We start from the raw sequence: 22,541 nt of genomic DNA on the forward strand, positions 1-22,541 counted from the left end.
GAAAATGGACAGAGACTGTATGCACCTTGGGAGCTAGGGAATTTTCTAGAGTTTTCTCTGAGGAGACACAGATGCCTGCCCTACTCAGAGGAAATGACTTCCAATATCTCTTGTTTAAAAGTTGTATTTACCTGGAAATAGAAGTGCTTTGAAAGAAATTTATCTTTGTGGCAGTTGGGGAACATCCCTCTGTTCTGTTAGAAGGTCTTGTTAGAAGCTGAGCTCTTAGGCAGGGCCTCTCTCTCTGCTCATCATTTAAATGTATGTGGGCTCCCTGGGTTCCTTGGCCGCCTCTCATTCTACATACCAATGACTTTCAAATCCTTATCCCCAACCCAGACTTCTCCTAGTTTCCCAGTCACCTACTAATCACCTCAAACTCCAAACATCCTTAACTGAATTGTTCATTTCTACTCCCTCCCTCCCCAGGTAAGCCACAACGAAGTATTTAACATCAGTGTCTTTGCGATCTCCTGTGTCTGACACCCCTGTGTGATTCTTGTAGGCTTTCATACCTATTCCTGCCCATCTGACCTCCTGAAGTGCTTGTGAAGGAAATAAATTCTGCCATCTTCAAGGATATATTTTATAAAGAAAAAGAAAACAAGTAAATACACACTAAAAATAATGTTAGATTAATTTGAGGAAGGAAGTATAGACTGTCAGTGTGCATGTTTTTTAAAACAGGGAGTTGGGGGAAATACTTCCCTTCACAAGTGCAAATTGATGAGAGGGACCTGAAGACTGCAAGCCACACAGCTCCCCGGGGGCAGGGTTCCTGATAGAACAGCAAGCACAAAGACCCTGTGGGGAGGGAGGCGCTAGAGGTCCTGGAAAAATAACCAGAGAGGCATGTGTGATTTGGAGCATAACATGAAAGGGAAAGCAAAAATAGTAAAAGGCAAGCTCACAAATGTGGGAAATGGGAGTCCAGGGCGTCATGCTGTGTAGGGTAGGGGTTTGTAGGTCAAGGTGTGGATTTCTGATGTGTTCATTGCCTTAGGTCAGATTCTCATCGGCTCCCTCCAGTTCTCTGCCCACGCTTGAAAGTTGTAAGGGTTCCAGAAACTCTTGTTGAATGGAAGCATTAGAAAGTCAAATGAAGGCTGGACAGGGCTATTGAGCTCTGCTGCCATATCTAATATGCTGATCCGAATCTATATCAATCGGTGTCACTGTGAACCCTGCCTTTTTAAATGGTTCCTTCTGTCTGTTTTGTAGAGGTTGGACTTTTCAGGAATTGAGCCTGACATAAAGCCATTCGAAGAAAAGTGCAACAAGCGTTTCCTGGTGAATTGCCACGATTTAACTTTCAATGTGGTGGGCCACATTGGGGACAATGCAAAAGGACCACCTACAAATGTATGTATGACCTTGCCTTCTACTGCCCTGCATCCAGCATATTAAAGAAATACTTTTCTTTTTTATGTCTAAGAACTAATTGGCAGGGCAAAATTCCAGTGCTACATATTATGATAAATTTGACATGAAGAATTTCATGTCTTTCTTTGGCCAAAATACTAATGTGTTCTTATCTTGAGAAAATTCCTGCAAGTCTTTCCTACTTAGAGTAGCAGACGGAAAAGGTGCTTCTTTTTCAGTACTGGCATGTTCCCAGAACCTGAAAAAAATATACCCGTGACACTGGATTTGACTAAGGAATAGGAATTCTTTTGGAAAGTTGATTCATAGCAACGAATTAATATCCCCAAGCCCTGGTGGGATACAGATGCTCCACAGTCTGCTAGACTCACTAGCTGTTTCTGTCTGCCTGTCTAAATATTAGGTACCTTAAAATCAAGGTGGCCTGAAATCCTTGCCTCCATAAACATCAAATCTTCAGAGACTCCATGTTAGATGTTCATTTTTATTTTGGGGTTCTAGTTGCAGAACTACCAAGTAATAATCAATTCTTTCACTAATTAGCTAAAATATACCAGAGTACTTTTCTGCCTATAAAGGGTTAATCTTTATGCCACCTGGCATGGAATTTATCTTTGTGATCAACGTTTGAATGCCATCTATAGGGAGGAATCATGTCTTCCAAATTTGCTGATGGGACAGGACATTTTTCCAGTAATTTGCTACTAACTGATATTAGCTCTTATGAAATTTGTAGTCTAGTACATTGTAGTATATCAGACAGGATTTTTTAAAATGATCTATAAGGTTAGCATTTTTTTAGGAGCCATATCAGTAAATGTATAGAGATTTAAATTTTATTCATGGATCAATTTTTTCTTTAGATGAAACTTGTATTCTACTCATCTTTTTAAAAATTGTGACTTAAGAATTTTGGGGAATTCATAACTTGGGAATTAATACTTAATGAAATTAAAATTTGACTGGTTTTTCATTTTTGAATGTCTTTCCTCCTATGCAGAATACCCCCAGTGCAATTTTAACTAAATATTGAGCTGGGACGGTCACCCAATTACTCAAATGGGAAGAAAAAGCTCATTTTGCAATTTATCTCCGAAGGCCTTAATTTTTAAAATGCCAACTGTCTTCCTTCCTAGGTTGAGCCCTTTTTCATCAACCTTGCCTTATTTGATGTGAAGAACAATTGTAAAATTTCAGCTGACTTTCATGTGGACCTGAACCCGCCCTGTGTCCGTGAAATGCTATGGGCCAATGATGGGAATGCGAAGGGCTATTCACCTGAGACTCTCGTCCATGGAATTGCCGAGTCGCAGTTACGCTACATAAAGCAGGTGAGTGTTGATTGCTAGCTTTTGTAGCACATTCAGAACAAGCCAAAGACACATCTTTGCCTCACTTCGTGGTTTCAGACAATGTTCTTAGGGCATTCCACTTCTTAGAAGCTCTGTCTATAGACGGGCTTCTGCTCACTGAGGTTGGCAGGGGGAAATGGAAGGCAGTGAATGCGTTATAACACGTTGGCAGAGTAACAACTTTAAGTGGAAGCATGGTATGAAATTCAATGGGAATATTTTGTGAAATACAACACAAATGTAGAGCTAGACACACACATGGGAATTTTAGGGTCAAAATTTGAGAGCACAGAGACCCTAGTCATAAAGTTGGAAACCCAGCATTGGACCAAACCAAGCCCTCTGAATGTGGGTGCCAGTTAAGAGGCCTGGGCAGTCTATGGAACCTCTAACAGTGGAGCCAGTGTTTATCCCTAGTGCACAAATGGACTTTGGGAGCCCATTCCTTATGGAGGGATACTATTACAGTCTAGATACATGAAAGAGCGTCTAGGCCCTCCCCCAAATGATGTGACAGGCTTTGATGATTCCCCCATGGAAGGCCTCACTATCCTTGGGGGAGTGAGTGGGGGTGGGTTGGGGGGTCGGTGGAGGCATGGAAGGATGGGAGGGCGAGGGAATGGGGGGATTGATATGTAAAATAAGATTGTCTCTAAAATTAAAAGAAAACAAAAAATTATGCTCATTGCTATATATTAGCTATTGGTACAAGGAGACTTCCTTATATATTGTCAGTGTTCTGGAAGGGTTACAGATCTGTGAGAGCTTTTCCATAAGTTATAACCTTTATAGCTTTTTTACTTGTTGTTTAGACAATAGTTGCCACAGACTTGAACATTCATCAACAATGGGAAAAACTCATAAAAGAGAGATTGACCAAGTGCATCGCTTATTAGTACGTGAGAGCATGATAATTGAGTTCTGTGTTCATAGTTTCCTACATAAGGCCAAATGAATATTCTTCTGTCTGTGATTATTGCATTATTTCACGTACTTACTGTATATTGATACAGAAAGTTTAAATGGTGAACCAGGTGTCATTTAGTAATCTACATCAAGAAGAAAGTCATCACTGTTGTATTTTGGTTTTGAGATGAGATTGTATTGTATAATCCAGGCTAGTCTGGACCATCTAGGCTTAAGATATCCTCCTGCTCCAGCCTTTTGAGTAGCTGGGACTACCCAGTCTCAACACTTAAAAAATATCCTTTTGGTACTAACATTTCCACTGGAGTTTTATATAATCAAAATGGTCTTGTGAAATGGCACAAATGTTCTTTTACAGATGAGCAAACTGATGCTTGGGGGTTGAGTAAACTGTCCATCATTACATAGCTAAGACTGGTAAAAGCAGGATTTGAACCTAGACCTGGAAGATCTCAATCAACAATAGTAGATAGAATGTATCGTAATTAAGTTTTACAATACTTACCACCACCATAATCATTGCTAGATTCTGGGAGTTGCAAACACGAGGAGTGGGGTGGAAGCGGTGGTAAGTTCTAGAGGAGAAAGGGCAGTGAAGTGGGTAAGAGTCACCCTGGGGAGGAGGATATGTGCACACTTTATTGGTGAGGAAGGATTAGACCAGAGCCCTTGTCACAAAGGACCAAACTTCCAGCTCATAGAGGGCTTTCTTTAGCCATTTTCTACATCAGGGGACGGGGGATACTAGAAAGTTATGGGGGCAAAAGCAGAAGAGACCCAAAATTGTGCCCTACCCCTACATTGAAGCCCTTGTCAGTAAAGGGCTTCTAGGAGCTAGGGAGATGGCTCACCATATAAAGTTCTTGCTGCTCAAGTATGGGGACCAGGGTGGGTCTCTAAATACACATGTAAACCAGGTGGTCATAGTGGCCTTTCTGTAATCCCAATGTAGAGACAAAGGATTCCAGAGACAGAGACACGATGTTCTGAAGCAAGGTGACTGACTGTTTAGACTAGTCAACATGGCAAGTCCAGGGTTCAGTTAGAGACCCTGCCCCATAGTTTAAAATGAAGTGCCATCAAGGAAGACACCTGCTGTAAACTTTGAACTCCTACATGCACACACACCTGTACCACATATGCATGGGAACACACAAATTTTCACACCCACACACATGCATATATGCAGTAAATGAACTTCTGTATGCCTCTGGACCTTCTCTAATGTGAAAGCAGTGACAGTTCCTGCTTCCTAGGACTGTTATGGGGATCAGACAAGATGTACCATCCCCAGAAAGCGCTCTGTGACAGACACACCTACCTTGCTCAGTGCAACATATTTTCTCAGTGCAAGGTGCCTGCTATGGGTAGCGCCAATAACAGTGACTTTAGGTAAAGGAGAGAGAACATGTGCTTTTATCAATTTCCAGATGTGATTAAAGTATAATATTCATTGCTGGCATCATTATGGGTAAATGCCAAGATGGCTGGAATGGGGAATAATTGGTACTCAGCAAATGGTAGCAATACTAATGATGTGGCTGACTATTCTGACCTTCCCACATCATGTGGTGTACTAGAAGCCCAGGGTGTGCACTCTTCTTTGCAGTCTCCTCACTATATAAATATCTCTGAACCTCTGTTTTTGAATCCTTTAAATATGTACATAACTAGTTCCTTCATTTTTTAAAACAAAATGAATGAGATAAAGCATGCAGACTTTCTGGCATAGTTATGCATAAATTATTTAGTATAAATTATACTTAAATTGGCACAGTAGTGTACAGCAGCTACTTGGGAGGCTTGAGACAATGGGATCATTTAAACCTGGGAACTCCAGGCCAGCTTGACCGATATAACAAGATGGGTGGATGGGAGGGAGGGAGGTAGAAATGGGGGAAGTCAAGCAACAAGGAAGGAATGAACCAGGTAGAGGCAGCCAGGGCCCACACCTTCAATCCCAGCACTCAGGAGGCATAGGCAGGTGGATCTCTGAGTTTGAGGCCAGGCTAGTCTACAGAGCGAGTTCCAGGGTAGCCAAAGCTACACAGAGAAACCCTGCTTCTAGAAACCAAAAGTAAACAAGAAGAAGAAAGAGGAGGAGGAGGGAAAGAAGGAAAGAAGGAAGGGGAAGGGAGGGAAGTGGGGAGGGGAAAGGAAAGAGAAAAGTAGGAAGGAGAGAAAATGAAAAAAATGGGAATGGAAAAAAAATAGAAAAGGAAACATTTAGAAAAACAAGTAAGTGCAATTGGGAAACCACTATAGACATGTAATACGTGAATATTGCAGGTGAAACTTTTTGGAATTTATGAACAGATCATTGCTTCCTCCAACCTAACGGCTAAGAATGTCATCAGGCAGCATGTGAGGCCGAGGCCGCTGCACAGACTCTCTTACTTTGCTTTAATCCACCTACCTGAATCTTTGTTACCAGGCCATATTTGGCAGACACAATACCAGAGTAAACTGCCCCTTATCCCCTTAAAAGTAATTCAGAAATTAAAAATTTGCTGGGCTCAAGGGTCAGTGCAGAACATACCTTCTGCAAGGGAAGTTTGGATGGTCTGTTAGCCCAGTTTACAACTCAGGTAGCATGTTTCCAGCAATACAAGAAGCCAAGGTCTGTGACCTTGATACAGTTTGATGGGCCACCCTAGTGGTAGCCAGACACCTAGTGTACGTTATTTCATTTAATCCATGCAAGAAGTTTTTGATATCACTCTTATTCTTAGCCCCATCATTTCATGGGTTAGAAGCCCGAGGTGTGGAAAAGATGTGGATTGCATAAACTAGTGAATGGCCAGGCCAGAATATGAACCCAGGCTGTCTAAATCCTCATCCATGTTTTAAATAGCTCGTTCCATGTTTGCTGCCTGGGAATCTTATCTCCCAGACTTTCTACAAACTCTTTGACTTGGTTGGGGAGGGGACATTGCTAACCTCTTGAACTGTTTTCTGTCATGCTCTGTCAAACTCAAAATCTCCAATTTGGAACTATTGAGATGATGTGTCTGAAATGCTTTGAAAACTAGAAAGCAATATATTAACAAGCTTGGTAATACACCAAACAGGAAAATAAAACTTGGTAAAGACCAATGATGGATTATTCAATTCAAATTCATTTGTTTATTCAAGTGAGAGACAAAAAGCACTAACAGTATTTAGAGGTTTTTTTTTTTAATTTGGAAAGACAAAGGATAAGTGGTTATTCCACACATATTCAAAGAAAATGACGTAACTTTGGCTGCATCCACATTTGTGCCTCTAAAGAGTATAAAGAGAATGGGCAATTCCTAGAGCTTTACATCGACAGCATCAAAGCTTTTAACCATAATAATGTTTAGGGGTGTGTGTGTGTGTGTGTGTGTGTGTGTGTGTGTGTGTGTGTGTGTGTGTGTGTGTGTGTGTTGATGTGTGCATACATAGGCAAATGGGTCGGAGTGTCCATGTAGGCTCTTAGAGCTGCAGATACAGGCAGGTGTGAGCCCCATTCCCAATACCAGTGCTGGGAACTGAACTCTTGGCCCCTCGAAAGAAGAGCATGAGCCAACTTTCTAGCTCTCCATTTTATTTTTTGAGTCCGCATCTCTTAGTGAAGCTAGGAGTTCTCCCATTCAACTGGACTGGTTAGCTAGTGAACCCCAGGGATCTACTGTCTCCCCCCAAGCACTGGGATTACAGATGTAATCCTGGCTTTATGTGACTGTCAAATTCAGGTGTTCCTGCTTGTGTGGTAAACACTTGACCGCTGGGCCATCTTCTCAGCCTCAGCTGGTGAATTTATATTAGGCAGAGCACCGAAGTGTGGTCCTTCTTTCTTCATTGCATTCAATATGAATTGTGAGTGAAGTTATAGCTCGGTAGTTATACCTCCTTGGGAGACGCACATTATCTTTAGCATGTACAAATTCAACCAAACAGTGTGTATTGTATTCATTAGATCTAAGAACTCACCTTGCAAAACAGCCAAACAGAAGAAGCTTGGCAGCATAGTGAGACTTGGACGTCAGGGACTGAACACGGGTGAAACTAGGAAGAAAATAGGGACTGCATTCAGAAAGGTACATTGGAAGCAGCCAGTATTTCCCTCTCGACATAGTGGTGCAGGCCTGGGATACGAGTGCTGTAGTATTCAGGTGGCAAGGGCAAGAGTTCAAACCTAGCTTGGGCAATATATATAGCTAGACCCTGCATCCAAGAGTCCCCCAAATAACAAAAATGTTCTACCTATTCCTAGAATCCTGGACATGATCCTGTGTTGAATATCAACATTCTGTACTCTCCACATTACAAGATATCAGTTGCCAAACAGCCATATGTATGCTGCATGAAAATAGCTAACAGAAGTCATTTTCCCCCAGGGAATCTTCTCGGTGACGAATCCACATCCTGAAATTTTTCTAGTTGTGAGGATTGAAAAGGTGCTGCAGGGAAACATCACACACTGTGCAGAGCCCTACATCAAAAATTCGGATCCAATAAAGGTAATTTAAAACACCATTGGTAAATATTCCTGCTTAATAGAGAACTTGCCTTTTACCAGTATTTTAAATGTCACTGTCTGTGAGTTTTTGACGAAAAAAACTTAAATTCTCTGAGGACTTTGCACATTGTCTGCTATAGAAAGCTGTACCTAGTCCACTCCTGTCTCTGATGCAGTGAGACTAGGCAGTGAGCACTTCATCAATGGATTGACTTCAAAGGGCTGCCATTCACCGTGGTCCATTTCAGCCTTTATACTTTTTCCGTGTTATTCCTTTCTTTCGTGATGTGTTGACATACTGCATGGTGGGGATTTTTGTCATTATCAACATCTCTAGATCACGGCACGTGACTGTTTAGAAACCTTTTGATTGAATCCTCTTCTCTCATGCTATAAATAAGAAATCTGAGACCTAGGGAAGGGAAGTGTTCTGGAACAATTCATTCACAGCACCACAGTCCTTGTGTATTTAAGAGCCATCAATCTTTTGTGTATTGCATTTTGCTGTATCCAAACAATATTTGTAAAGTAGATGATGCTGAGGAGACATGACTACTTTGTGGGGGAGTCTTTAAAAGCAATGTACACAAAAGCGTCTAGCTAGCACTTTGCATCCCTAGGGATAAGCATCCAGCCAGTGCTTCGCAGCCAGTTTAGGCCTTATAGACAGCTTATTGCCTTTGTCATCTCTCATTGCCTGCTCAGACAGCTACTGCTACCCACATGAGACTAATTGCATTGACCCTTGTCGCTTGTGCCTTATCTTGGGAGTAGAAAGGTCAGCTGTATCTAGAACAAACTTCTTCCATGAATAATGAGTATCTTCCAGCAGCACGGAAGGAAATACATGTTAATACTGCTCAAAGTATTAACCCTCTCAGAGGGTTGTGATGCGAAGGATTCCTACATCTCTTTAGTCTGTCTTCTGTGGAGAAAAGAACATGCCAAAAAAGAATTACTTTTTGGTTAAGGACTTGGCTCTGGGTTTGATCTCCAGTTACCCACCCCCCTACACACACACACACACACACACACACACACACACACACACACACACACACACACACACACACAGGATTTTAAAAGAGATAGTCTTGGAAATAGGGTAGCAGGGATATATTTTAATATTTTATGTATTTGTAGATGTTTCCTTCTAGATTTTGGTGTTTTACGATGATGACTTGGGCGGAGGCTTGGTGGTGAGTCCATGGCAGATTGAACAAACCTAAACTCACCTTCTTTCTTACCATAGACAGCCCAGAAGGTACACAGGACAGCCAAACAAGTGTGTAGTCGTCTTGGACAATACAGAATGCCCTTTGCTTGGGCAGCCAGGTTCGTGTAAATGAAATCCTGACCCTTCTATTTTCAGCTCTCTGTGAAGTTGGGGACCAGTGTCTTTACCAGCGATTCAGTGGTCTATATCTGGCAGACCAGATTGTGTCTTGGGACACATGGGATGTAAAGCTTCTTTCTTTAGAATTTGCTGTGCATCCAAGACCCTTTTCCTAACCCCTCTTGTGTTTATGTATGATTGCTTTAGGGAATTATTTTTTGGCTTGGGTTAATCTGATGGATACCACTATAACCTTAAGTTTTAACACAGCTCACTGCTAGAGCGATAGAATTTTTCCCTAGAGAACTAAAATGTGTAACGAATTATGTACAATATGCCCAGTTTTTCAGAGTTGGCTGAGTTTATGGTTTTAAAAATCATCATAGAATCATTTTTGGAATATGTACTAAATATTCGATGACAAAGAATGCAGTCATGAAGTACAAGCTTATAATTAATAGGTTTTCTTGTTTCCTGGTGACAAATTCAGCCAACCCTTCGGGAATAGTGTATTCAGAAACATCTGTTATTTTTCTGTTATTGTAGTTTATGTAGGTATTTTATCCAAATCTTGCAAATCTACAGGCAATGGGGACGTGAAGCCTGTTTCTTGCTTATCCTCACTTCAAAGTGTAAATTCATCAGCTTGTGTGGTACAGCCTGTACAACTGACTGGGAGTTCTTGGGAAAGGGCACCATGTTCTGAATAATTCAATCAATTATGTTCACTGTGTGCTGGGGAACAGCACAGGGTAGGAGATTTGAAGTGAATCAACTCTTCACTATTTATAACCACTTCATTTGGGGTAAGGCTCTCAAATTATTTCATGTACTGACAGAAGAGAAGGCACTATTTTCCTTGTTTTACATACTGGTTAAAACAAATGATTGCCAAGGACAGGTGAATGTCAAAAACTAATGCAGGTCAGCACTCTAGAAGGTAAAGTATGACTTATAAATACAGACATATAATTACTTGTAGTGCTTCTACCTTAAAAATCTATTGCTGCTGCCACTACTGTTTACTATTAATAATACTCATTAAGTGTTAACTGTGTTCGGGACACACTGATCTAAGTACTTAATGCATATTTTGCTTATGTATTTATTTTTTGATGAACAGTTTTGTCATGTAAGTCTACTTAGCCTAGAGCTCACTATTATGTTGACCAGGCTGGCCTCAAACTTGTAGTAATCTTCATGACCCTGGTTTCTGAATGCTGGGATTATAGGCATGCATTGCCATGCCTGGTCTAATGTTTATGTATTTATTTATTTATTTATTTTGGGTTTTTCGAGACAGGGTTTCTCTGTGGCTTTGGAGGCTGTCCTGGAACTTGCTTGGTAGTCCAGGCTGGTCTGGAACTCACAGAGATCCACCTGCCTCTGCCTCCCGAGTGCTGGGATTAAAGGCGTGCGCCACCAACGCCCGGCGATTGTTTATTTTTTTTTAAGAGGCAGGTCCCATTGCCCCAGCTCTGAGATAAGGAAATGGAGACACAGGAGGAAAGGAAAAAGTAGATGAAACCCATACCTAAGTCTTACAGCATGTGGCAGAATAGAGATCCGACTATGGCTACCCAGCTATAGCACTAACTCTAGGCTACTGTAGCATTCTCCCAGTTACAGGAACTGCTTGAGGCAGTTTGACCAGTTGAGAAAACTAAGTCTGACAGCTTCAAAGAGAAGCTCTGATGTTCTGGGGAGGAACTGTGCTATTCTCTCCTTCCTGGATTGTTCCCGTCAGCAGCAGTAGCAGGGATTTAAAGGTTTATCCAGTACATTTAAGAAGTGTATGATAAGCAAGCCCTGGTACTAGAGATAAATACTTTAAAGTAGGAGCAACAGGCTGGACTGAGGAGAACCAGGGTTCTGGCTCTTGCTACTTCTGGTGCATTAGGTGATTGTATATTACTTTCCATTTTAGTAGTAAAATAGTTGCTTAAAATAGTGAAGACAGGGTGCTAGAGACATGTCTCAATGGTTAAGAGCACTGACTGCTCTTTCAAAGGACCTGGGTTCAATTCCCAGCACCCACATGGCAGCTAACAACTGTAACTCCAAGATCTGACACCCTCACACAGACATACATGCAGAGAAAACACCAGTACACATAAAATAAAAATAAATAAATTACTTTAAAAATGGTAGAAGAGGCTGGGTGTGGTAATCACACTCCTTTTATCCCACACTCAGGAGGTAGAGGGAGGCAGTCAGATCTCCGTGAGTCTAAGGCCAGCCTAGTCTATCTAGTAAGTTCCAGACCAACTGGGCTACATAATGAAATGTCTCAAAAAAAGTAGCAGAGTAGAGCCTCAAAATCAAATGACTCTGCATATATCATAAACTTTATACAAAATGATCTTTAAGATTCTGTGTAACCAGGTGGTGGCACACACTTTTAATCCCAGCACTCAGGAGGCAGAGGCAGGTGGATCTCTGTGAGTTCGAGGCCAGCCCGGTCTACAAAGCAACACAGAGAAATTCTGTCTCAAGAAACCAAAAAAAAATTCAGTGTAATTTTTATCTGTTTATGGTGATAAAACACATCACCTTTGATAATATACATAAATTAAAAAATCCACTTTAATAAAAAGTTCACAAATGTAACGACCAATTTAGCTATGACTGATACGGTCTATCAGGACTGTTTCTCCTCAGAAAGGTTCCTCATGAACCTCTCCAGTTACCCTTACCCACCCATCAAACAACCCACCTGATTGTTGCAGTAGATAATGTTTTTTTTTATGTCTGTCCTCAATGTATCATAAAAGAATCCTGCAGAATGCATTCTTGGTGTTGGTTACTTATGTTCAGTGAATTTTTGAGATTCATCCATGTTGTGTGGGGTTCATTTTGGGTATTTTGGGTAGCACTGCTCTGTGCAGTATGCCAGTTTGTCCATTCCTTTCCTAGTTGATCAATTTCTGATTTATTACCAGTTTGGAGTTATAGCAAAGAGATCTGTTGCGCTCCTCCAGGTAGCATGTGCAACCATGCCTGGAAACAAAAGAGCATGGCTATTGGGTAGGTGCTGCGTGCTTCCCTTTGTGAGAGCCCACCAAAGCATCACCGTAGCACTTTTCACAGTTTTGCATTCTCAGTAGTATTGGTTGAATTTATTGGCACTTCAAACATTGTTTAAAAAGCTTTTCTACTGCTGTTCTAGACCCATTTTCAAAGACATTCAGGGCTCTCTGGATTTGGATGGGAGATTTTCCCCTTTGTATAAGCAAGACAGTAGCAAGCTTTCAAATGAAGACATTCTCAAGTTGCTATCAGAATACAAAAAGTAAGTGTGTGGTGTTACTGTTCTAAATGAATAGAGTGATGAATTATCAATTTCTTAAAGTGATGAATTTGAGTTATAAATAGGAAAAACTCAGGCAACTAATGCATGTAACAATCATCATTTTAACCTTAAAATGTTATTGCTTTATACCTAGACCAGAAAAGACAAAATTGCAGATCATCCCTGGACAGCTGAACATCACAGTGGAATGTGTTCCTGTAGATTTACCAAGTAAGAATGTATTGCAAATAAACATTGACGGTTGTAATTGAAGCTTGAGTATTTCTCAGAAGTTTACTGCTGGTTTGCAAAGTGTCTTAATTTCCTAGGGCTGCCCTAAGCAGCAAGGGAAGGAGCTAGCTAGCAAAGGATGTTTGGGGTCATACATTGCAAACTGAGGGCATCCTATATACTGTAAAGACCTTGATATAGAAACAATGTCTTTGTTTCCAAACAAGGTCCATACAAAGCAAACTTGATTTGTATGAATAAAGAGGAAGCCAGTGTGGCTCTGTGGTAGGATGTGGTGGGAACAATGGACCAGGAAATGGAAGTAGAAAAGAATACAGACAGTTGTACAGACTATGGTAACACCTTAGATTAACATTTTATTTTAAGTACATTGAGAAATCATTAAAGGATTATACACAGGGAGCAATAGTCAATGTCCATTTTGAAACATGTAAGAGTGGAATAGATCATGTTTTCATTAAAAAAAAACATTGAGGGGAATGGAGAGATGGCCCAGTAGTTGAGAGCACTCGCTACTCTTCCACAGGATCCAACTTCAGGTCCCCGCAGCCACATCTGACTGCTCACAAACACCTGTAACTCCAGTTTCAGTAAATCTGACAACTTGGCCTTTGTGAGCACCTACACACACAAGTAAATAATGAAATAAGTCCTTAATAAAATAATCGAAATACAAGCAGTTTATGCATATATCTGTTCTTTGCAACATTCTTTACATCAGAGGGAACTTGGAAATCAATAGAATCAAGATTGTCAGTGGGCTTCAAGTATTTATGGCACACCAGTACCATAAAACTTGTTGCAATGATTCAAATGGATGCTCATAATCTGTTCAATGAGGTATCAGATAAAATGTTAAGTACTCAAGATTGAGTCGTATGCACGCCATAGGGTTTTCATTTTGCTATATAGAATGTGCATAGAAAGAAGAGTAGAGGATGACACAATCAAATGCCCATGCTAGGTATCTGTGGGTAGTGGAACGATCGATTGCTATTGTAAACCTTTGTTCTGTGCCTCCAGAAGTTCTATCATTAGTATTTATTGCCTTAGTAATCAGGAAAAATGCCCCCGAAGTGCTTAGGATCATTTTAGCCTGGGTCTTCCTTGTCCACTCACATGGCTCTATGTTTACAATAAGGACAGTGTCCTAGCCCTAGGTGTGCTCATAACCTTTACTACAGTGGCAGCTTCACAAACATGTGGTTAAACTGCTTGGAAACTTGAAACTTGATGGTTTTACTTTGTTATTGGTAACACATCGTAAGGTCTACAATTTCAAAGGACTTCCATTATTTCTTTAGTGAAAATTTGCACCTGCACTAAGTTAACTTTTTAAAAGTGACTCTCCATGAGCTAGTTGGAAGCATAAATTTAGTCTTATTGCTTTCCCTGATACCAATAAAAACTTGCAGTGAAAGCTAAAATTGCAGCCACAGGAGGGAAAATGCAGTGAGTTTCTTTGCAGCTTAAATTTGTCAAAATGATGATGTGTTCTATTTGGCAAGTCATTCTCTGTTGAGAATGAACTAGCAGCCCATGTCTGGTATAAAGGATCCCATGAAAATCAGCACTCCATTGTGCCCCTTTTCGGCTTCTTAGAGTTTGACTTTTTGTCGTCAACCAAGAATCTTGTTTTGAAATTGTTCTTTGCAAACACAATCCATGTTTATTTTCACTGATGCAGGAATGTGTTAATGACTATTAAATTACATGTGATATGCCTGCTTATTTTTTCCTACCATAGATTGTATTACCTCTTCATATGTGCCCCTGAAGCCTTTTGAAAAGAATTGTCAAAATATTACTGTGGAGGTTGAAGAGTTTGTTCCAGAAATGACAAAATATTGTTATCCGTTCACTATTTACAAAAACCATCTGTATGTCTATCCCTTGCAATTAAAATATGACAGCCAGAAATCATTTGCCAAGGTAAGGAAACTATACATTCTTGGCGTATGCAACGTCACTTGTCATATACTCACTGTGTGACTCACTTTGGCTGATTTTAGGCTAGGAACATTGCTGTCTGTGTGGAATTCCGCGATTCGGATGAAAGTGACGCATCTGCGCTAAAGGTTTGTTTCTGGTGTTCATCCGTGTGCATTTTGGGAAGAGACTATAGAGATGAAAATTTTAGTAGCTGGTGGTGCCATGCTTTAAGTTAAATGTCTTTAAATTTCAACCAAAAAGTGCCAGAGTGACAAAGGTAGTATTTCATTTTCTACTATTACATGTGAACTAAAGGGTTTGTTTAATGATCATATATTCCACAGTGGGGTGGATATGCGGCTGGGAAGTTGGGTAAATTTGGCATGGGGATGCTTAGGAGGTGTTGCTCTCTAGTAGGGCACTTGCTTAGCATGCATAAGGCCCTGGGTTCCGTCTTGAAAAGGGGCGAGTGGATAGGTTGACTTATTCAGTTTTGGCATTTGCTTTGCATTGCTCTGTGGCCTAATCATAAGGTCATTTTTTATGACTCAATAGTTTATAATGTTCCCTTCAGGGGACCTTATAATGTTACCATCAGGAGACCTTAAACTCCTTTCTCTTTGAAACCTGAAGATGCTTTTTGAGCTGACAGAGGCACAGCATGATGGCTTTGATCTGAGCTAAGACTTCTGCCCCACGACTGGCCAAACACTGCCTCTCAATTTAGTTCTGTGACCTCCATGAGGCAGAATTTCTGTGTCTAGTATCTCTAGTCCAGTGCAGCCACCATACCCAGCATTATGCAGCGCCTCTCTGGGTTCCCTATTCAAACCTAGTCATCAGAAACCTGAGACAAAAACTCAAAACCATGTAGCCATCACCAAGTGTGTGTGTCCCCAGTTCCTCGCTTCTAGCTTGAGTCTAAGTCAGCCAAATCAAACCCACCAGAGAAAGCTACCTGTGCACGCCCAACTAAATTGTTGAATATTGTATTGCCCCTATGTTTGAAAGGAGCCCCTTTTTATCAAGGAGAACATTAAATTAAATTAAAGATTAGCTGGATTGGGCTAGAGAAATGGCTCAGTGGTTAAGAGCACTGGCTCCAGAGGTCCTGAGTTCAATTCCCAGCAACCACATGACGGCTGGCTCATAACCATCCTGAGATCTGGTGCCCTCTTCTGGCATGCAGCATACATGCAGACAGACCACTGTATACTTAATAAAGAAATAACTCTTAAAGATTAGCTGGCTCAAATGCAGTGGTTTTTTTTTCTTCTCCCTCTTCTTGTCCCTTCACTAGAAATGAGGACAACCCGTTCCCTTTCATTCATGCAGCATCTTTTGATGTCCTTTAGAAACCCTTTGGTTACTTCTCAGTAGTTCTCGGAAAATATCTTGATAACTGTATTTCAGGAGAATTGGCTTTGTGCTCATGGAGTCTCAATTTCATTTCTGAGCTGGCCAAGAGGCTCACTTCACAGTACCAGGAAAATCGTTAGTGACTTTGCCTGCTGGCTCTCTATTCATTCCTAAGCTTATTGGGTCAGTGGAAGTAAAAGATAATCAAGTAGTATGAAATGGGAACATTCCAAGGAACCATAGAAAGCTTTATGCCTAGTACCAGAAAATGAGTGATTCTGAAAAAAAATTGTGCCCCATAAAATGACACATTAAAATGTAAAAAAAGAATCTGAGCACATCTTTAATTCCAGCACCTGAGAGGCAGAGGTCAAATGCAGATCTCTGTGAGTAGTGAGTTCCAGGCCAGCCAGGGCTACATACAGTGAAAGCTTGCTCCATAACAAAAAGGCAGGAGGGGGCTTTAAAATTTAAGGGAACAGTAAAATTGTCTGCAGTTTAATAGACATTTATTTTTTTAAAAAAATTTAGTGTGTTGATTTTTTAAAAACACCATTTTACCGCTGAACAAGGAGCATACCCAAAATCTTGGTGACTAAGGTGACCTGTCTGTCATATTAAACTCTCCAAGTGAAGAGAACTGTTCGGCTTCCCATTGCCAGCTAGCTTTGGTGGCCAGAAGTTAAAAAGCATCCTATAGCTGAATTAGGCACTGTCTGGGGTATATCTGGAGTGACTGTTTAAATGCTTGGGCTCACGATGGCAGCTGAGTGGACTTGGCCTTGGCCCCCTACTTACACTGTCTCTAAATGTATGTGGTTCAACAGCATCTTGTTTAAAGATCTGGGATGACTCTGTTTCCTTCTTTTGCAGTGCATTTATGGAAAACCTGCAGGGTCTGTTTTTACCACAAATGCTTATGCCGTGGTCTCGCATCACAACCAAAATCCAGAGTTCTATGATGAGGTAAAAACATATCATTTAAGTATTTAAAAATTTCAGCCCTTGCTAATTCCTTTAAAATTTTTTTCAAGCCATATATCTGCCCATGCAACCCCTGAATGTTTTGTTCCATGAAAATGGAAAATGTCATATCAAAAGGAGGAGCACCTGCCTTCGTGGTATTCTATGATGACAATGAGAGATTTATTGACAATCTTAAAGGACTCTCTGAGTTATGATAAGATAGGATAGAAACCTCAAAGTCGAACTGGGATTCTGGCCCTCCATACTTTCATCAGACTGGCTGTTTCAATACTTTCTCCTTGGGGGGGGGTCTTCATTTCATCAGCTTTCAATAAGAAATCCAAAGCCAGGCCCAGTGGTGTAGGCCTGTAATCCTGGCTGTTCTGGAGTATTGTAAGTTCAAGGCTTGCCTGAGCAACCTAATGGGAGCGTATCTCAAAATTTGCTTTAAAAGGTAAATATAAGGCAAGAATGTTTACTCACGTGTAATCCCAACATTAAAGAGGCTGAAGCAGGAGGATTGGAAGTTCAGGGTCATTCTCAGTGGCATAACAAGTTTAGGGCTTGCTTGGGCTACATGAAAACATATTTAAACAATTATTGAAAAGAGTTCTGGAGATATAGTTAGTTGTCAGGTAGAGAACTTGCCTAGTATGCATAAGGCCCTGGGTTCAAACCCCAGGGCCTGAAATCAAACAAGCAAGCAAGCAAACAAACAAATGTGGGTGTAGACTATAAACTAGAAATGAGACCACCAGGAGAGAGGAAAGGTGTTACGGAAAAGGGAAGAGGGAAGGGGCAATAGAGAATAACTGTAAATGAAGTAGAAATGAGGCTAAGGGGTTAGTTAGGGCTGGGGGTGGAAGGATAGGAGGCAGCAGGGATATAATTGGGGCAGAGGAAACTAGAGAAAAAGTGTCTCTGAAAATGCCATAATTGTAATACTTCAAGTGACAATTTAAAAAAACAAAATTAAATAAATAAATAATATAAAGTTAACTAAATCCGGAGTAACTTTCCTGAGGGCACATCTAAGTCTTTCCTTATGGTTTTTGGTGGAAAGAGGCAGCTTGCCTGTAAGTGAAGCGCAGGAGGGTCAGAGATGCACGGCTGGGTACCACAATCCCACTGGCTGCTCTGCCCACCTCACTGGGATGGCTATAAACAGGAGTGCTGTGGCGTTCCCTTCTGACCTCTCTGCTCTTTCTTTCTTGCTGCTTCTCTATTCCTTTCTCTCTTTGACTTGCCCCATGTGCTTCTGTCACAACCTCTTCTAGCCTCTATGTATTTGCTTATCCAAATCTGCAGGCTGGTTTTGATTCATAGTGTTTGCACGTGGTCTGAATGGGCATCCTGGGCCAGATGCTCTGCTCTGTCTACCTGGGCCCTAAAGTCTCAGTTCTTGGCTTGGTTGGAAACCCATCCCTTGTGCTGTCAGGATTCCTCTCTATCCACCTGCTCCCGTATGGACCCTCCTGCCACAGCTTTGGGCGTCGCTCATTCTTTTCTCATGTCCTTTGCCTGGTTTCTTTGGGGGTGGGGAAGGAATCAGTAGTGCCTTGCAGTTTTGCTACCCAGGGAGGAGAGTATGTCCGTGTTTATGTGCAGTAGAGCATTAGATGCCCAGATGGTCTGGAAGCTGTTAACAGGCATGTTCTGTGATGAAGTATATCTATAACAGACCTTGGTGATAATACTCCCAAGACATGCCTTCTATGCACTGTAATTGGACCAAATGTCTGTCAACCTACTGTTTTTTATGTGTAGCTCCATAGCCAGTGCAAAGAACTAAATCACGTAGCAAATCAGATATGGTTTAGAACATCTAAAATAATAGACTTTTTGATTCATTCACTAGACATTTACTAGGAAAGACAGAAAACAATTATTTGCCAGTGTATATATATATGGTTACAGGCATGTGCATCAAATCATTTAAATTTTTAATTTGTCTCTTACCTGCTAATAAGAGATATAAGCACGAAATTGGTTTCTAATGAGAAATTCACTTCAGATTATTTCTTGTAAGCATCTTTTGAACCTAAATTTTTGAGACATATGTGACTTCTTTTTGTTTGTTCAAGAATAAAGTTACACACCAGGCACTGGTGACACATGCCTTTAATCCTAGCACTCAGGAGGCAGAGACAGGCAGGTATCTGTGAGCTCAAGGCTAGCCTATTCTACACAGCAAGTTCCAGGACAGCCAGAGCTGTTACACAGAAAAAAATCTCAAAAAACCAAAAAGAAGGGAAAGAAAGAAAATATTTTTTTCTAGAGAAATTTTTTGTGAACTTTGGTTTGTGGTTACCTTAACGCCATGGTATTTGCACATTATTCATAAGGTTTTTTTTCATACACAGACAATGACTTAGGTAAATGTCACTTTTCAAATTCAGTGTTCATTTAAAATGGATTGCATTGGGTTACAGCTTCCCTAGGTGTAAGGATGTGGTTTTTAATCTAGTGTTTTAGAAAATCTTGCTGTAAAGTTGAAGCTGGGAAACTCCATTGAGCTATATATAAATAAAGTATTAAGTCAACAAAAGTATTAAATCCCCACAACTCAGGAGAATACCCGTGTCAAAATGAAACTGACCAGGAAAATATTTGAAGTCTATTGAATTGATATCTGCTATTTGGCCACTTGGCTTGTCCTTCAGGGAGTATTTTGGAACAATATGGTGAAACTGACCTACATATCTGGCAGGCCAACCTGACTATTAAAACAAAACCAAATGTCGTATGCAATTTCACTATCATTTCAGATCAAAATGGAACTTCCCATCCACTTGCATCAAAAACACCACGTGCTTTTTACTTTCTATCATGTAAGTTGTGAAATCAACACAAAAGGAACAACCAAAAAGCAGGACACAGTGGAAACCCCGGGTGTGTATGCTGCTGTTCATTTATTTGTTGGTTTGTTTACGGTGGTGTTGGGGATCAAACCGAGGGTCACATATTCTTTCTTCAGGATATAAAATGTTTTCATCAAACTGTCAATGACTTCACTCCTTGGCCAAAAAGTCCATTTCTGAGTTATAAAGTTCATTGCTAAGCCAAGTCCATTGGTGTATACCTGTAGTCTCAACTACTCAAGAGGCTAAGAGTAGAGGATTACTGGAGCCCAGGAGTTCAAGGCCAACCTGGGCAGCTTTGCAAGCTTCAGCTGAGAACAGTTCATTGGCAAAAAACAAGTCCTGTGTTGACTTTACTATCATGTGTGCCAAATATCTTTTCCAATGCTCATCAGAACAGCCAAACTACTTAAAGCAACAGAACGATAATGCTGCTCTCAGGGAGAAACACATATTATGACCCAGTGTTGTTATTTCTTTTATGTAGAAGTGCCCAGCAACTAGAATTTTCCACTTATGCTTATTGTGGAAGAGAAGAGCGAGCCCAGAGCCAGGGACATCTGTGAGCTGGAGGGAGACTGGGGACTGCCTGTTGCTAATGAGAACAGATTTAGTGAAGTTGAATAAGCTTTAGCACTGAGGCACCAGTTCTGGTCCCATGTCACGATGGCTTTAAATAAAGCAGTGGAAGACAGCTTTAGAAGAACATCCAAGGACTATGAGCACTACGTCCTTTCCACTGTATGAATGTCAGCACGCCTTGGGATGCATTCATTCAGCAAATATTTCTGCATATTTTTCCTGTGAACTGTATTAGTAGATGCTATAAGGAACGTAGTAAAAGAATCTAATGTAGAGCTTGCCTTAGGGTTTCTATTGGCGTGATAAAACACTATGATCACAAAGCAACTCAAAGAGGAAAGGGTTTATTTCAGTTTGCAACTTATACTCCATTATGAAGGGAAGCCAGGACAAGAACTCAGAGCAGGAGCCTGGAAACAGAAACTAAAACGGAGGCCACCCAGGGGTGCTGCTTACTGACTTGCTTCTCTTAGCTTGCTCAGCTGCTCTCTTATATAAGGCAGGACCACATGCCCAGGGATGGGACTCTGCCCCACAGTGAGCTGGGAATTGTACTTCAGCGTACTTGACTTTTGAAAATGTTGGTTCTAAGGATTGAACTCACATCTTCATGTTTGCATAACAGGGACTTTACCTACTGAGCTGTCTCCCAGTCCCTGTAAATGTTATTCTTAAAAACTGCACCTGAAAGCCGGGCATTGGCGGCACACGCCTTTAATCCCACCACTTGGGGGCAGAGGCAGGCAGATCTCTGAGTTTAAGGCCAGCCTGGTTGAGAAACCATGTCTCAAATAACAAAAACAAAATTGCATCTGAAGCTGGGTGTGGTGGCCCATGCCTTTAATCCCAACACTAGGGAGGCAGAGACGAGTGGATCTCTGTGAGTTTGAGGTCAGTTTAGTCTACGTAGCTAGTTCAGGACAGCCAGTACTTTATATAGAGTGACCCTCTCTCAAAAATAAAAAAAATGCACCTGTGCTAAATGCATATAGTCCCCCCTCGCTTTTGTTCCCTAATAGCATTTACATTCCAGTAGGTATTATATGTAATCAAGGAATGCTTTGAAATACATAGGAGGCTGTGTGTAGGGAAGTCAATTCTATGCCATTTTACATAGGTGAATCAAGCATGTGTGGATTTTAGTATTGTTGGGATAATCTTTGACCAGTCAGCCTCCTGCGGATTCCAAGGAATGACTGTGTGTTTATTGTACCTGGCAAATGTCTGAACTTTCAAAATTAGGCAATTGAAAGGAAGATACACCAGTATGTGGCAGGTTCAGGGAGAGTGAGATCCCTGAGGGATACTATCAGGCAGCAGGACTGAATATTAAGGAATCCTCCTGGAAACTGCACTTAGAGCAGTAGCCTAGAGAAATGAGATGAAAATATCGAGACATATGAGAATCCATGCAAGCACGTTCCCCCAGAGTGATAAACTGCAGTTTCCTCATCCAAATTCTAGACAGAAATGGGCAAGATGTTCAGCGAAGCATGAGGTGGTGACTCTCCCTGCCACTCATCAATTCTAACTGTCCACCCTCTAAGTGGCTTCCTACCTTGAGCCAGATGGCATGCTTGATAGTATATCCTTACAGCTTCCAAGTGCTGCCTATGAGTTTCAACTAAGGGACACACTTGGCCATGCTCTGATAATTCACAGTGCAAAACTGTCACCTAAGCAGATTAATGCAGACAGAAAGTGGATTGATGGTTTCTAGGGATGGGGAGTGCTTGCTGAGGTTGGTTGAGTTTCTTTTTAGAATAATAAAGAATTTCTGCAATTCCTGTGAACGGAGCAACTGCAAATTCACTTA

At 41.0% G+C, this 22,541-nt stretch overlaps 1 protein-coding gene across 3 annotated transcripts in view; it reads left to right on the plus strand.

The window, feature by feature from the left end:
- Positions 1-22,541, plus strand: part of Dock11 (dedicator of cytokinesis 11) — a 192,721-nt gene that overhangs the window by 81,448 nt on the left and 88,732 nt on the right. For all 3 annotated transcript variants that reach the window (XM_040744541.1, XM_040744538.1, XM_040744539.1), the window contains exons 11-20: positions 1,222-1,362; positions 2,520-2,714; positions 8,024-8,146; positions 9,398-9,480; positions 12,651-12,773; positions 12,928-13,004; positions 14,773-14,957; positions 15,038-15,103; positions 17,190-17,282; positions 20,051-20,174. In XM_040744541.1, the coding sequence (XP_040600475.1) occupies positions 1,222-1,362; positions 2,520-2,714; positions 8,024-8,146; positions 9,398-9,480; positions 12,651-12,773; positions 12,928-13,004; positions 14,773-14,957; positions 15,038-15,103; positions 17,190-17,282; positions 20,051-20,174 (1,210 nt within the window). The remainder of the gene's footprint in view (positions 1-1,221; positions 1,363-2,519; positions 2,715-8,023; positions 8,147-9,397; positions 9,481-12,650; positions 12,774-12,927; positions 13,005-14,772; positions 14,958-15,037; positions 15,104-17,189; positions 17,283-20,050; positions 20,175-22,541) is intronic.

The sequence above is a fragment of the Mesocricetus auratus genome, unplaced genomic scaffold, assembly GCF_017639785.1.
Source record: "Mesocricetus auratus isolate SY011 unplaced genomic scaffold, BCM_Maur_2.0 Super-Scaffold_100003, whole genome shotgun sequence".
Taxonomy (NCBI): Eukaryota; Metazoa; Chordata; class Mammalia; order Rodentia; family Cricetidae; genus Mesocricetus; species Mesocricetus auratus.